Source organism: Drosophila miranda, chromosome 4 (assembly GCF_003369915.1).
Source record: "Drosophila miranda strain MSH22 chromosome 4, D.miranda_PacBio2.1, whole genome shotgun sequence".
NCBI classification, from domain to species: domain Eukaryota; kingdom Metazoa; phylum Arthropoda; class Insecta; order Diptera; family Drosophilidae; genus Drosophila; species Drosophila miranda.
The window spans coordinates 11,329,945-11,345,935 of record NC_046677.1 but is presented as its reverse complement, the minus strand read 5'-3'; the positions used below and the strand labels follow the sequence as shown (position 1 = coordinate 11,345,935).

Below are 15,991 nucleotides of genomic sequence, written 5' to 3'. Positions count from 1 at the left end.
TACCAGGCCAACAGAAATCAGCAGAAAGCAACTGAGCTTTTTGTCAACCCCAAAAGTATGCAACGCATTTTTAAATTTGCCAAAGTTGCTTTCTGCTGATTTCTGTTCGCCTGGTATCCCAGATCTGAAATTTCTCATTTTCTGCCATTTGAGCATTCGCAAATTGAGGGTTGTTGTTGTAAAACAATTGACAACAACAACAAAACGCCAGTTTTGTATTGTCCTTTTATCCTTTATTTGTCGTCCGATCCTGGCATGCTACGGCTTCCTGTGATCGGAAGAAAATTCCTGATTTGATAGTGTCCTTATCAAGGACCAAGGATCAAGGATTTATTCTCCAGTCATACATATCTTGTTTTCTCCTTTATTTGTGGGCCAATCAGGACGTGCCATGGCTTCCTGTAATCGGAGGAAAATTCTTGATCTGGTCCTTATCAAGCACCAAGGACCATTGTTTCCAGTCATATATATCTTGTTTTTTCTGCTATTTGTTGGCCGATCTGGGTGTGCCATGGCTTAATGTTTTCAGAAAAATATCCTTGACCCTCTGATAAGGACTCTAACATCCCCAGCCATACATATTTAGATTTTTCGGCTGTTTGTGGGCCAATCTAATCATGCAATGGCTTCCTGTGATCGGGAGAACATCCTTGATGCAATGGAGTCCTTGTCAAGGATCTAGGATATTTTCAAGTACCAAGGATATTTATTTTTTAGTCCGATTAAAGCGTTTCATGTAAAAATATTCCAGGAGTCCCCAATTAAGGATGAATCCTTGAATAATACCTCGAACTTTTTTTGTGTGTTTTGTTTCTGTAAGACGGCATTATGTTTATTTCGATTCTGTTAAATTAAGATGATATTACAATATAGTATTATATATGTATTATTTATCATACAGCTTGCAGTGCTCGGGAACTAAGCTAAAACGGAGTTAAAAATAGGAATGATGGCATCCCAATAACTTAACACTAGTTTTATAAATGTTTTTTGTTTTCGTTTTTGTTTTGGTTTGGAGTCAAGCTTGAGAACAGTTTTTATGTAGCTTTCGAATGGCTTAACTCTACGTCTTATGTTTTACATTCTAATACTTTGTATTTCCGTTATCCCTTCCATAAACTTTCCTCCTGCGCCTCCGCCTCCGCATCCGTGTCTGAACTCATGAGTTTCCACCTTAAATGCTATACAAATGACTTTTTACAGTAAGCGACTCTCAACATTCGGGCATAACTTAGAACACATATAAAACAAAACGGATTTTGTTGACCAAATCGATTGCTTACGTTATAGTTTTTTTTTTTTTTTTTTTTTTCTTAGTTAAACTAACTTTGGTTTCGGCTTTTGCAGATTTCCTATACTTTCCTTTTTTGTTTTTGTACAAATATTCAGAAATACTCGAATTGTACTTCTGCAGATGAATTATCCATGCCACGTAGATAGATGCGCCAGGAATAGGACTATGGGCAGGGCTAGAGCTTCCACAGGGAACAGTAGGGGTGGTGTCGCACTCTTGAGGTCCTGCATTCGATCCAGATCATCTGTTAGGGACTTGGCATCGTGTTTGATAAGATGAGGACTCTTGCCCTCCGCCCTGTAGTTGCCACCATTATCGGGTGCTGGAAATAGAAATGGAAATAGAAATGTCACAATGATTGATTGAAATATTTATAGATTCTTTTGTGGGAGCCCTCGCTTTTGTTTCTGACTTAATCAACTGCCACATGGGCACTTTATGATGTGCCCTTCATATTGTTGGGACTTGAATGTCATCAATTGAATGTCCTTTTTCAATTATGCGCTTGCCACACGCCAACGGGCATAAACAATAGACACAGGATGCGTTTATGGCCAGCCATTTGTAGCAGGCGACAGTGCGAAAGAGATAAAGCCACAGATAAGGGGCACCCCGACAGAGAGGGAAAGCGGGAAAAACGAGTCGAAGGACACACAGGATACACCCAAACCCGAACTGTTTGTCAACTGGCGGAGCAGAAAGTATTGCATATAAAAAGGACACACGCTGCCCCGCCCGCCTGCCCCACTTATTTATAACATTCTCACTTATACAGTTCCCACTCCACTCTATCCCCCCCCGAAAAAATCGAAAGTATTCCACCCACACTGCCACACTGGCACTTGCCTCTTGCCGAGTCCTTGCTGGCATTTTGTTTCAATTTCACTTGGCAGCATCGGAAAATTTTTTCGATTTTTATTGCTTAAGTGCGTTAAACCCTTGCGCCATGCATTCCAAACAGATGAGAGGAGAGTACGGATCGGATATGGCAGGAAGAGGTGGAGGAGCAGGAACGGGTATGGTTCTACGGGGTCGTCTATGGGTTCTGTGGGAGGAGTGAGGTGAGCCGGAAAAGTGGAAAGGCTGTGTATTGTTTTTGCCATCAATTTATCCTGCAGTTTGTTTTTTGTCCAGTTTTGGCTTTCTTCCTTTTTTTGTTGTTGTTGCTCGATTGTTTGTTTGTCCGGCAATCTGTTTCATTGGACATTTGTTTGCGTGCTGGGGCCCGGCTCTATATTTTTTGTTTGCCTCGTTTTTCCCTTTTTTTTCCTAGTTTTTTCGGATTTTTTCTTTTGGTTTCTGTTTGACTTTGACGTGGACGGGCCATTGGTCATTAGGTGGATTGCAAACAATTGTTTGCGGGACTATGTCGGTTGCAATACAACGACTGTGTGTGTGTGTGTGTGTGGTGAGAAATTGCAAGTTTTCAAATAGAGAAAGAACAAATTCCTGGGATTTGTGTGTTGATAATTGAAGTTAATGGAAATGGGCGGTGGAGCGGGCTTAGGTTAGGTCCATTCAACGAACTAAATGCTGTTCTATATGTGCAATTTTTCTGATTAAAAGCTAACAAAAATTCACTCTGAAAAGTATAAATATGTTAATGAAATTTCAAAAAACTCCATGAACCGCCTCTGAGGTCAGATCACAAAAGTAGTCCCCGTCGAACTTCATTGAATTTTATTTCATTTCATTTTGAACTTTATAATAACTATGAAATATGGCATTGGAAGCGGCATCAGTGGATACTTTATTTTCTGTAGTTGCAGGTCCATCGAAGGGACTTTTTTTCGTTTTGTTTTTAACGAGAAACCCTTTTATTTTTACAACGGAAATGCGCAAATTGCTTTGGAAATTTATTTGTCTGTCTCTCTCCCTCTCTTTGCCTCTCTCTCTGTCTGCCTGTGTAGGTGTTTGTGTGTTTTGGTATTTCATTTTTCTATAAGCAGCTTTTCCAGAAAACTCCTCTTTCTGCTGGGTACTGTGTTGGTTCCCTGCTTCCTGATGGTTTGCAGGAAGGCAAGGGGATGGCGTCTGCAAACATTTCCATGTGTGAAAGCTGTGGCAACAGCAGCACTAACACCCACCCACCGACCCACTATGTGAGTGTGCCAGAGTATGAGTGTGGCTGATTTTTATTGACGTTTGAGCATGTGTTTATGTGTGTCCTGTGTGTCCTGTTTGTGTGTATAGGGGTAAAGAGAAAGTCCCAACGGTGTCTTTAAAGCGCTTAAGCATAAAAAGAGAAAGAAAGGAGCTCGGCAAAAGCAAAGAAAAACCAAGGAAAACCCATACTGAATGCCAAAGAAAACTCCCATCTACCCATCCCATGCTCTGTCTGTATGGCAAAGCGAAACGGTTTAGCTCAAACATGGGCTCTTATAAGTGTTTCTCCTCCAACTACTTGAAACTTTAAGCGTAATTTCTGCATAATTCGCAGCCTCTGGGCTCTCTCTCAGGGGTGCCATCGACTCGACTCGAGTGGAGTGGAGTTTGTTGTGGCTAATAGAAACAAACGTGCAACTGTTTGTGATACTCTCTCGAATGCTCGTATCTTCATTGGTTTATCTTCATATGGAAGGAACTTCCCTCAGTCCATGTCCATGGTAAAGACCTGCCTGCCCTCGGGGGCATTGCTTTTACTCCATTAAGTGTAGGCCTGTGTGCTTTCACACCTCGATTGCACCGCCGAGCCTGTTGCACTTAACCGAAAAGACAGAGAGAGAGAGAGAGTGAGAGAGAGCAGAGAGCAGCGGCAAATGAAAGGAAAAACAGGTCCTGGCACTCAGCACTTGAGACTCACTTGGGTCCTGCCTTTGCTGCCATGCGTTGTATTTATTGTAAGTGTATATTTCTTGCACTTCTCAGAGAAGTGAGCCGCAGGACCACCCCTCCAACCTATAGCCGCAGGACCACCCCTCCATCCTGTAGCCGCAGGACTACCCCTTCATCCTGTAGCCGCAGGACGGCCCCCCTATGCTGATCCTCTTCCGAGAAGTATGGCACACTTTGGCGGCTTTGGCAACCCGTGGGCACGCGATGGCAATTCGGTTGCTGTCTGTTGCATTTCATTTACTTTATCATTTTTCACTTTGCCCATTTGTCGGCGTTGCTGCAGCACGGACACAGACACAGACACAGACGAGGAATGGTGCAAATTATAGGCAAATTATTGCCAGACACTGAATGCTGAAGTAATCATCTGTCCGAGTCCGAGTTCGAGTCCGGTACGGATACGTATCCGGGTCCGGGCTGTGGGCCTGAAGAATACTCATGTTTCGTTCCTCCTGTATCCTGTATTCAGTATCCAGTATCCTGCTGCTGTCCAATGCCCAGGCCTTGGACAATTTCTTTTTATTGCATTTCCTTGTAATTTGTGCCATATTGTTTGCCCGTTGGCCGAACAAATTAAATATGAAAGCGACAGCAGCAGCAAGGACTCTCTTCTCTCCTCTATCTCCTCTATCTCCTCTCCTCTCCTCTCCTCTCTGTGGTTGATTGCAACATTTTAATGACAGTTTGAGTGGCGCACCAAATGCATCTGCAGCAGCATTTAATGGGAGAGAGCCCGAAAGCCCCCACCCCAGATCCTGTGGAACTAACTCAGGGGCCTGCCCCTGTCACCGCCTAACCAGAGCATAATTGGAAATTCAATTGAATGCGTTATATGTATGTATTTGCGAATGTGAATGCGTAGGCGATTGTGTAGCTACATGATAAATTCATGCGGTGTGTGCTTAAGGTTTGTTAATGGCGAATTGTGTTGACCGATCAAATGTACGAGTAGATGTGCGGAGCGGCAATTGCAAATAGTTCTATTACGCAATGCATCCACACTTTAAAAGATAACGAAAAAAGAAAATTGAAAGCTATGAATTGATGAAAGCCCAACTTATAGAAAATTTTCTATTAAAATCCGTATGAAAATGCACATAATTCTCCCTTCAACACACACAATTTCCCTCCCCCCAAAAGCACAAGGGCGTGGCCAAGGGCGACTGTCCCCCCTCCCCCCTGGGAAACGGAACGCTTTGGTCGTGAAACTTTCGTTGTCGCCTGCTTGTTCCGCCTTAAAGTGTCAGCAGCGTTGGAGGGGGCATGGCGGGTGTGGCAAAAACAGTCGCGACATATGCAAAACTCCGCAGCGATAACGGGTAACACACACACCACTCGACGTTCCCCATGGGGATGGGGGAGGGTGGTGGCGCGATATGTATGTGCAACATCTAGCAGGTAATAAATCTAACTGTAAACGCAGCGCTTACGACGTTGCATGCAACGCTTGAAAGTTGTCGTCATTGAAGCACCCCGCCACTGCCACTGCCGCACGGCAGGCACACGGCCTCCTGGCCAGAGGCTGCCTCACAGCTTGCCCCCCACCGCTGAGGGAGCTCGTCCTGTTCTGTCTCCCTCTCTGAATGATGCAACATTTCTGCTTGCGTTTGCCAAAAAATTGCTTTAGATGAAGGCGAGGACCAGGGCCCTTTCCCAGAATCGTTGGGGGAGGAGGAGGAGGAGCAGGAGGACCATATAGAGGGGGAGTTGGTTCTATCGCCTTGACGCCTTGTGTGCAATTTGTCTGCTATTTTTATATTGCGCTTCGTTTCTCGGGGAACTATCCTTCCCACCGCTTCCGCCTCATGCGCTTATATTCAATTTCTTCAAATTGATTTTGTTGAAAATTATTTTTGGACAATTTTTGGAAATTTCATAAGAGAAAAAGTGTCAACATTTGATTCGAAGGAAAGTTGAAAGTGCTCAAGATAGGGCAGAGGCCAATCCTGTATTGCATTAACATTCGGTATCAAAATGCCTGAGGTCTTTTAGGCATTATTTATATATATATATTTATTGTTTATTAATATTCTTATTATTTCAATTGGAATAATTTTCGTATAAGGCTAGCCGTCGGCATTTTCTAAGCCTTTATGTGCCCAGATTTAAAATTGAATTGAAATTCTAGTGTGGATTTTTGTCCCGTTTGATTTCTCGTCGCGCTTTGTATGCAGAAAAATTTCGACTTTGCACTGCAAAGAGCCTGTAAAATTTTATGCATTCGTCGTTTGGCAACGGAGCAGCAGAAAAGGCCAATTGTGTGCTAAAGGAGGGCGGGGATACAGGGCGTGCAGATCAGGGAAGGAAGTACAAGTATAAAACTTTATGCTTATCGATTGGCAGCTGCAGCTCCTCCAAGGAGACGACTAGTCAGTCGCTGACTTGTTTCATGTCCCCTAACCTTTAAGTTCTTATAGTTTCATTGGCACCTCGAGCTACGAGCCATCGAAAAACTAAGAACTAAGAACAAATACGAAACGAAAGCCCGTTATTATTTATGATGATTGTACATTACGATGGTCCACATTAGCAGCACATTATACCCACCCAGACAGATAGAAAGACAGACGGACAGTCATATTGTCAACTCAGCAAAAGTATCGAGGGGGAAAACCTTTTGGAGCAAGGCATTGCATGCTTGAGAGTCATATTTTCATTGGCAAAGCCAGAAACAGTGGAGGGGAGGGGACTTTCATATGTTTTGGCAAAATATTTATACCCTTACCCATTGCCAGGAGGGGTGTATGGGACCATTCTTCATCCCCACAATATGCTATCATTCTATCACTCATTCCACGGTATCTGAGCAGCCAATCCCTTGTCGTCACAGCCTTTTTGTTCATGGCTCGAGACCAAAACGGATCTATATCTAACAAGTGCCGACAACGACATGCCAGAGACCCTTAAGCCAAGCAGCTAAAGTCGTTATGATTTGTCATAAACATAAAATAAATGGCCAAATATTTATGGTATCGTCTGCACATCGTTGCCGGGGGCAGGCCTGCCCTTCGACTTGGAGTGGCTTAAAGCGTTGATTCCCCAGGGAGAATGATTCCCCTCACTCACCATGGTACTGCTGTTGCTGCTGCTGTTGGTGCTGCTGGTTCTGATCCCTGTTTCGCCCTGTCTCCCTGGACGAGGATGTCTGATGATCCTGCGAGTTCCACAAACTCGATGTGGCCCCCACATAGACATTGTTCAGTCCAGACGACGACTGATCCACTGATCCCTTGGGCTGCCTGTTCCTCTGCTGCTTTGTGTTTTGCTGGCTAGTGCCGGGATTGTAGTTGTAGGGATTGTTATTGGTGTTCTGATTGCTGTTGCTGCTATAACGTTGTTCTGTAAAGAGAAGGGGGAAAAGTGAATGAAAGTGAAAGGCTGAGGATGTGGCTGAGATCTGTGGATATCATACCTTTGTTGTACTTGACCAGAACCACGGGGACAGTGTTGATCGAAGCTGTTGGCGCCATTGTAGTCATTGTCGTGGTTTGTGGTATATCTGTGGAGAGGGGATACTCGATTAAAGCCACGGAAAACCTATCAACAGAATAGCAGAACGTTGTGGAGCCATTCAGATACAAGATAAATTCCAACTTTCCATCTGCTATGCCCCGAAAAAGCACCAGCTGTGAGCAGGCTGCTCATCAAGATACGAAGATACGAAGACACTCGCCCGAGTATTCCTCCAGCTCGTAAATCAATCTCTGACACTGCTGCTACTCCACACTGAGACCTGGCTGGCTGGCTGCACTGCGACCCCGTTTGACCCAGAGGCGTGCAGCAGAGGCCCCGAAAATGTGTATGGCATGCCACCTCCCATGCTCGCACTCATTGGGTATTTATCAGGCACACACATTGTTGTCGGCTCGGGGCTTCACGCAGAGTCATTGACTTAAATTAATTAAAAGCTACAGTTGGCCAAATAGTTTGCTGCCTAATTGCCAGAGGCTCTCTGACTTATGGCCATTGTTTCCTTACGCTTACCATTACGCCTTACATTTACGGATGGGCTATGCTATGGTTATTGTTATTGTATGATTGGCATTGGGCATTGTTCTGAATGTACTATGGGTATTTACGAGTATGTAGTATTGCTTTATACTTACGATACAGTTTGATCGCACCATCTGTGTCGCCCAGGGAGTTCTTGGCCACACATCGATACGCCCCAAAGTCCTGGATGTCCACCTCGTAGATGGTCAGCCGCATGGTGATTTTGTAGCCCGTTTCAAAGGTTTCTGGGACAAAGCGTTCACCTGGAAGGGATGCGGTATGCGAGATGGTAGATGGGAGGGTAAAGAGTTGCTTAGTTGCTGAACTTTAACCCCATTTTGCAGAGTGAACTCAATCTCAATCCTCTTGCTGAACAGAATCCTTTCTCCCGCCTGCCACCGCTCTTCTTGTCAAAGTAATTTAACCGTAAGAGAAAGAACTTTTGCATTCGAAGCTCCGAGCACAAGTTTGTCTTGACTTGGATTTTCCCCTGTAGAACCCCATGTCAAATGGTTCATTTTAATTTATACAAAAACAAGCACAAGCCCAAGCCCAAGTCTGTGGATGTGGCTCTGGTCCTGGTCCTGTCTTTTGTTTGTGTCATGCAGGTTTTGATTTACGTTTGATGTCGGTCCGATTTAGTACTGGCTCTAAGCTAGGCATTACATGATGTCCTTCGTTGTTTTCGGGGGTTCGTTCGGTAATTGTTATTCTGGCCATTTTGTGGGCTCTGATTACTATAGTAAAACGCTTTTGTAATGGGCACAAAACTGATTAGAAATAATTGAGTTTTTCTGGGCTATAGCAAAGGCTAAGAGGTAAGAGATATCTGTGTATCTTCTGCCAAATAATTTCTGCTTTCAATCTTAAACTCTTAGCAGATTAAGCATCCATTCTGAAGTCTTGTCTAATGGCTACTCATTACCCCTTTCCAAAATTAACTCTTTTTAAAATATATCTAACATGACAGCCCATTTTTGCGGTTATGGGAACGTCCTGTCTCTGTGCCGCGTTGAAAAACTAAAACAGAAAACTCTATTAAAATGCAGCGACTGGCGGACACAACTGCTGCTGACTTGAGGTCATTTTCAATCACTTTTTCCATTTTCTATGGCACAAAAAAAGAACCTAGAAAATAACTAGAAAAAAAGGGAAACGGGGAAACGAGAATGGACTCGATGTCTGTGACTTTTTTCGCTGGAACGCGGCGATGCCTCTGCCAGAGGCCTCCTCCTCGGTCGCTTAAAAGTAGAGGAAGGGGCATTCGAATGCTGCCCCAGGAGTGGACCCCAGGAGAAGGAGGTACTGTTGGAAGATGGGACTCCACTCAAGGGAATGCCATGCCGACTGCGGTTTCGAGTGTTCTGCGGAATGTCCTTTTCTTTTTTGTTTTTTTTTTTAACTGGTACTCTGCGTCACTTTTTTTTGCCATCGTCCACAGTTCATTTGTCGTAGAAGATGAGTGGGGATATCTGAAGAGGTTGAATGAATAGATGGATGGGTCAGGTTGGTCGTTAGGGGTTCGGTCCCTAGAAAATTAAGTGAAGAGCGATAGCCAGGGGAGAGAGGAGTGCTCCTCTAAAGTCTATTTTTTACTGATGAAATTAAATGGAATTTAATTGGGGAAAGAGTGTACTCAATGGAGGAAGTACGATAAGGATTATGGGATTATGTCAACTGCTTCTTTCGATGGAGCATGGCCCCATGGCCCCTGCACTTACCTGGCACTATGATCGTATCATTCTTCATCCAGTAGTTGATCGACTTGGGATATGCCTCCGATTGGCATTCCAGTGTGATGTTCTGCTGGAGTGCGGCCCCAACTAATTGATTTTGTATCCAAATCATCGGAGGAACTGTAAAAATGTGGAACAGTCGTGCGTCAGCAAAAGAAAATGAGTGGGAAATACACGTTCCACGTGTTTTGTGGGGGCGTCTAGGTGTATGGAATGTTTGAGCGATTGAACGGAATGCTTTTTTTGTGTGGCGGAACGAACAAAGGAATTTCCCATTTTATAGAGAAATTCCATTGGTTATTGTTATCGTTTTTCTAGTGCTTTATTGTACACAGCTATCGCTGTTTTCCGTTTGGCTATGCCGCCGTTGCGGTTGCCATTTATTGTTTCCAACTAATTGCTTTTTAATTTTATAGAAAAGCCACAGAAAATGCTTTTGCAATTGAAGCTGGCTAACCAAAAAAGAGGATTTCTCCTCGAACTCGTACTCGTTCTCCCTGGGCAAACTGCTCCCCCACTTTGGGCACTCTGGCGAGAGGATAGAAAGGAAATATGTGTGTGTGCACTGAACTTACCTAACAAATTGTTGAGCAATTTTAATTTTTATTTAATTAGCAAGAGAAGAAGCTGCTGCTGCTGCAGCAAAAGGAAAAGTGCTCCGCAAAATGCTAACTAGCTCTGGCCGGGAGGGAGCCATGGAGCTGGCGGAATGGAGGAGCACACACTTAATTATTTGCTTTATGCATGGCACCTAAAAGTATACAGCATTTTCCTGCTTCCTGCTGCCTGCTCCCTGCTCCCCCTCTCTGGGAAAATTAAAATGCAGAGCATATTTAGCACGGCAGAGAGCGCTTTGCTTTCCACTGCAACGGCATGGGTGTGAGACTGTGTATCTGTGTGTCTGTATGTCTGTGTCTGTGACTGTGTCTGGTGCGGTCTGCTGTCTGGAGGACACAGCCACCTCCTGTGGTGGTGCCTCTCTAGCGCAAAACTATAAATATTTAAATATGCTAAAATTGATATAGCCCCCTCCCCCCCTCCTCAGGGAAGGAGGTGGCTCTCTGCATACTTACAGTGCACAATGAGCATCACACGCTTGCTGACTGTTGGCGGTATGCCATTGGAGGCAATGCAGAGATAGGCACCCATATTCAAACGATTCACTTTGGCAATGGTCAGAAAAGAGCCATTGTATGCAATAGCTAGAGGGGGGAAAAAGAAAGAAAAGATTAATATTCGACGCATTGAAGGTTGAAAATGGTTATTTATTTGTAGTTTATAAACCAGAACATCTTCAGAGAGATGGAGAGAGGCAGCCTGGCAATCACACAGTGACTGCTATGCAAATAAGATTGCGGAGACCCTTCGCCCCCCTTTTGCAGATCCTCCTGCTGCTGCAGCTAATCATCTCGCTCATTGCATATGCAGCTCTCTCCAAGAATCTCAATTCGCATTCCATTCCCCACATCCCTCTGCCTGCCTTGACGATGTCATGACGGCCCCAGAGCTTCGTGCAATTTAAATTTTGCAAATTTTCTGTGTGTGTGAATCCTTCCCGTGCTTTGGCATCTGCTCATTCATTTCCCTTTTCGGGGACAGGGCCAGGACCAGGGCCGGGACCAGTACCAGTACCAGTCTTGTTTTGTCTTTTTCCATCCATCTTGTTTGCATGAGAATTGCTTTCCAGGTGCCCCATATGCTGGCATCGTATGATATATCATTCGGGGGCAATAATGAAACTTCTAGGTTTTGAGGGAGATTCGAGGCCACTTTCAAGTAATTATGGACTTTAGTTGATTTTTAATTTCGAATTTCCAAGGGGATTGTCTGTAATTCCTTCAATTTCTAAGAGAAAATTGTGTAATTTTATATCTATCGGAATATATTATATTTCTAACGGAAACAGGTAACTTTTATTTAACTTCTATCAAACAATCTCTAAAATATTGAATAATTAAACTGTGAGACAGTAATTTTGTACTGTAATTTAGGTTGTACGCCTGAATGAGTAGATCACTTCCTCATAGCCCCAAAACACTTTTTTAAATTGGTGTCTGCGCATTTTCATAATTTTTTGTCGGCATCTGCAGCGCTGATACCCATAAAAATGTTTGGATTGAAGAGGAGATTGTATTAATTTCCACAGGATTTTTAATTCGCATTGATAGAATGAATATACCTGAAGATATACCGACCCAAAGTTTAGGGTTTTCTTTCGATTTTAATTTTTCTTCAACTTTGGATTTTTTGCTTGTAAATTTTGTTTGTATGGTTAGGTCTTATTTTTGTACATTAGTTCTTTAATGACATTAATTCGTTAATAATCTAAAAATCTTACACTTTTTAAAACAGTTAAACAAATTTCAACGGTACGTTATTGTAATTTCCCCCATCGATATATCTGCTGTATGGCCACATTGTAGCCCAGTTAACATCAATTAAGTCCACGAGACCCACATACAACTTAACCCACCGTCAAGTGCGAAGTGCACGTCAAATCATCAACCTTAATACACCAAATTATAGAGTTCACATTTTTTTATTATTCGACCCCTTTTTCCGATGGGAAGATTCTTAATTACAGTCAAAGAAGAGAAAGTAACTCTAAAATGTTTTGTAATGAAATTTAATGCAATGAAAACACGCTCGATTAGTGGTAATCATTTGCATGCCATGGACATGGCCTCTCCTCCCCTCTACTTAGAGTCTAACCTTCAGAATATCCTCGTGCATGCAACCTCTAGAATGCAAACTTACCCTCTGCTCCGTTGGGTAGTGGTATCAGCTCGCCGCCCTCCCGTCGCCAGGTTATCGTCGGTGTGGGCGATCCAGTGGCCGCACATTTAAGGGTTACATTCGAACCCTCACGTATGACCATATCGGTGCTGGTCGGGTAGTCCAGTATATCGGGAGGCACTGCGGGAGAGCACACCACGAAGCATACAAAGATAGAGATACGTGGCACGTACAGGGTTACGAGAGACACAAAGTTTGCCAGCGACATATTATTCATACGCCGCGTGGGCCAGCCAGTCAGCGGCGAGTAAATTGTTTGCGTGAATTGTTCGCCAGGTGTCAGACAGTGGCAGGTTGCAGCAGTTACAGTTGCAGTTGCACATTTGTTGTTAGTGGAATGTGGCAGGTGTGTGGTTGTTACAGTTGTTGCAAGCGTTGTCGGTTGGTGGTTGTGGCACGGCGGTTGTTCCAATTATTCGTTGTTCGGTATATAAATGGATAAATGCAATAAAGACATTGTTAATAGGCGAAAGATTATATGAAAGCTGTCGAGTTTTATACAGATTGAAGGGTAATTTTGATTTAATTAAAATTTACTTTGATATTTCAGTTTTAGCAATAGTTTTTGAGCAGATCTTTCCATCCACATAGATTTCAAAAAGGGGATTAAAGTGTTCTAATGAACAACCGCATACTTTATCAAATAAAAGCTTATTCCTGCAGCCCCACAGGTAACCAGAGACTCGTCTCCATTCGACATTTGCTGACATTTCCATGATGATGGGAGACGCAAACGGGGGGCCGCTGGATGCGAGTGCGTCTCCCTGCCTTACTTTTGCAATTAATTATAATTTTACGCCTGACAATTTTCCACTTGCCAAAAAACGGAGAGACAGACAGACACACTGACACACAGCCACTAAATAAATGAGCTCATCCTAGTGGACTCGACTCCACTCGACTCGGTCTTTGCCAAAAAATGTGCTTTTAATTATGGCCAACATTTGTTTTATTTCAATTTGAGTGTTGCCTGCTGCTGGCTGCCTGCTGCCTGCCACCAGCTATCGGCTGCTGTTGCTATTCCTTTTCATGAAAATCCAATTAGTTGGGAGGGACATTTTGCCTACAATTGAAAGGCGTCAATATTTCTATTTATTTCCCTTTTGATTGCCTTGATTGCCACACACATTTTATATAGCACAATTCTGTGAGAGAATCCTGTGTGAGACCTGAGTGGCAGAAGGCAGGAGAGCCAAGTGCCGGAGCCAAGGCCACGTTATGACTTGTATGTGACTTCAAAGTCTTCTTTGTGGGGCCCCCAACCAAAACAACACAATGATGTGCATGTTTTACAAAGTGTACTTTGACTTTTCACCCGAGCCCCACACACACCACACACATAACGTATTACGTATACGTCATGTTGTTCAAATTGAATGTAGGCAGCGCTGCCGCTCTTTCACTCTACCCTCTGAACTTTTCCATTTTTTTAATGGCTCTATGGCTACATGTCACACACAAATGGTTCCATCGGTGGGTGGGGTCTAAGTGGGCGGGGCAGGCAATCTCCCAGCGGGTGGGCTGTCGGTTGATAAGTTATGAAATCAGGTGAAATGATGTGTGATAAAATTAATGTGCCAAAAATTAATTTCAATTGGATTGAGAGACGGCAAAATGGCAGATACCAGAGCGGGGTCCTTAATGTGAACAAATGGTAGAAAATGGAAGATGACAGAGGGCTTTAAGGTCAGTTTAAGGCAGCAGAAATTTGGGGAAAGGCAAGGTTTAAAGAAAAGGTTTAAAAAATAAAAGATATGAGTACTGCCCCAAGCGCTTCTCCTCTCCCACAAATTTTTGTTTGGTAAAAATAATCGCTCTAAAGCTGCCTCTGCCATCGATCCATACCAATTCGCCATTCATCGAAACCACAACAATCGTTTAAAAAGTATTTGTTGAAAAATGCATTTGCCCAAAAGGTTATTCGCATATATGTATGTATATATCCAGCATTTTTTAAGCTCTTCTCAAATCAGCTCATGTATAATGGGGTTCGCCGATCAAATCAAATGCATGGGCATACAGGAAATCCACGGCCTAGGCCCCAGTCATAGGGAAAAACCATATTGCTTTTATATGAATTAAACAATGCCTCGATGGATGGATATCCCACCTATACAGAACAATGCAAATATATTCGGTGGCTAAAAAACGCAACTAACAAACTATGCGGCAACTAAAAGACAAAAAATTTAAAGCTAAAAAAATGTGAGAAAAATTCCACACACACACAGTGTCAAGCGCAAATGTGTCCACAATTTGTTTTGGGATGGAAGCCATATTTTTTTTTTTTGCTACCAAAATTTGATGGATTTTACTAGTTTGGAATTGTCGGGGGAGCAAGAGAGAGAAATGGTTGGAAAAAAGTGTCAGAATTGCATTTGTAGCGCGGCTTGGTGGCAGATTTGTTGATTGATATTGAATGGCAGTGGGAAACTCTAAGGATTTGGGGGCAAAGGCGGGGAACTTGTATACAGAAAATCTTTATAGTTGTGGTGTATTATGATTGTTTATTATTTATAGAATGTTCATTCTGAAATAAAAGTGGGGTAACTTTTTCATAATAAATATTAGAAAATGACATAAATATTAGAGAAGAGAAAAGGGCAGAATCAATGAACATCAATGTAGAAATCCATTTTTTCAAAGAATTCAATCATTTATTATTCAAAACACAAAGGAATGATCATAAAATTCCTTATGTCGGACTACATTTACGTGAGTGAATAATAAATAGTCCATACAGAACGAAAAAAGCAGCAACGAGCAGAAAGAACAGACGAATGAATCCAATAAGATAACGAAAATGTGCGTGTGAGCATGTCGCTTGTCGCTCGGTTCGCTTGACCCACAACGAGCATTTAGTGATTTTCAATGTACTCATATCCTAAAACAAAATTCCCCCCGTTTTCCAGACGTTTCTTGACTAATGAAAATTGATCTACTTAATGATCTGTATTTGATTTCCTGCCCACTAATTCCATCCCAGTGATGTGGCACCAACAACTGATTACAACTCAACCTGTACTCGTAGTCAATTTTTCTAACCTTTATCAATGTCGCTATGTCAGCTTTTCTCTCCTTTTCCACACTGTCTGTCTGTTTGTCTCTTTCTGTGTCTGTCAGTCTGCCCCTCTGCCTCCTCGGTCTGTCTGTCTATCGTCTGTTCTGGTGACTGGCTTAACGTGGTTCAGAGCTTTTCCACGCTTTCTCGTTTATTTGCTTATTTTGCGGTGTGGCAAGTCCAACGTACAGCGGCGACAACAGCAACAACAACAGTAATAGCAGGGTTTGCTGTCGCAGAAAGTGGTTCGAATGGTGCCAGTGAAAAGTATACCAC

The 15,991-nt window shown here is 43.1% G+C and overlaps 1 protein-coding gene across 2 annotated transcripts in view; it reads right to left on the bottom strand.

The window, feature by feature from the left end:
* Positions 1-1,282: 1,282 nt before the first annotated feature.
* Positions 1,283-15,991, bottom strand: part of LOC108163632 (cell adhesion molecule 2) — a 38,597-nt gene continuing 23,888 nt past the window's right edge. For both annotated transcript variants that reach the window (XM_017299039.2, XM_017299038.2), the window contains exons 7-13: positions 12,616-12,774; positions 10,932-11,060; positions 9,844-9,978; positions 8,236-8,385; positions 7,542-7,628; positions 7,196-7,468; positions 1,283-1,616 (exon numbers count right to left, since the gene is read on the bottom strand). In XM_017299039.2, coding sequence (XP_017154528.1) covers positions 1,420-1,616; positions 7,196-7,468; positions 7,542-7,628; positions 8,236-8,385; positions 9,844-9,978; positions 10,932-11,060; positions 12,616-12,774 — 1,130 coding nt within the window. In that variant the 3' untranslated portion in view covers positions 1,283-1,419. The remainder of the gene's footprint in view (positions 1,617-7,195; positions 7,469-7,541; positions 7,629-8,235; positions 8,386-9,843; positions 9,979-10,931; positions 11,061-12,615; positions 12,775-15,991) is intronic.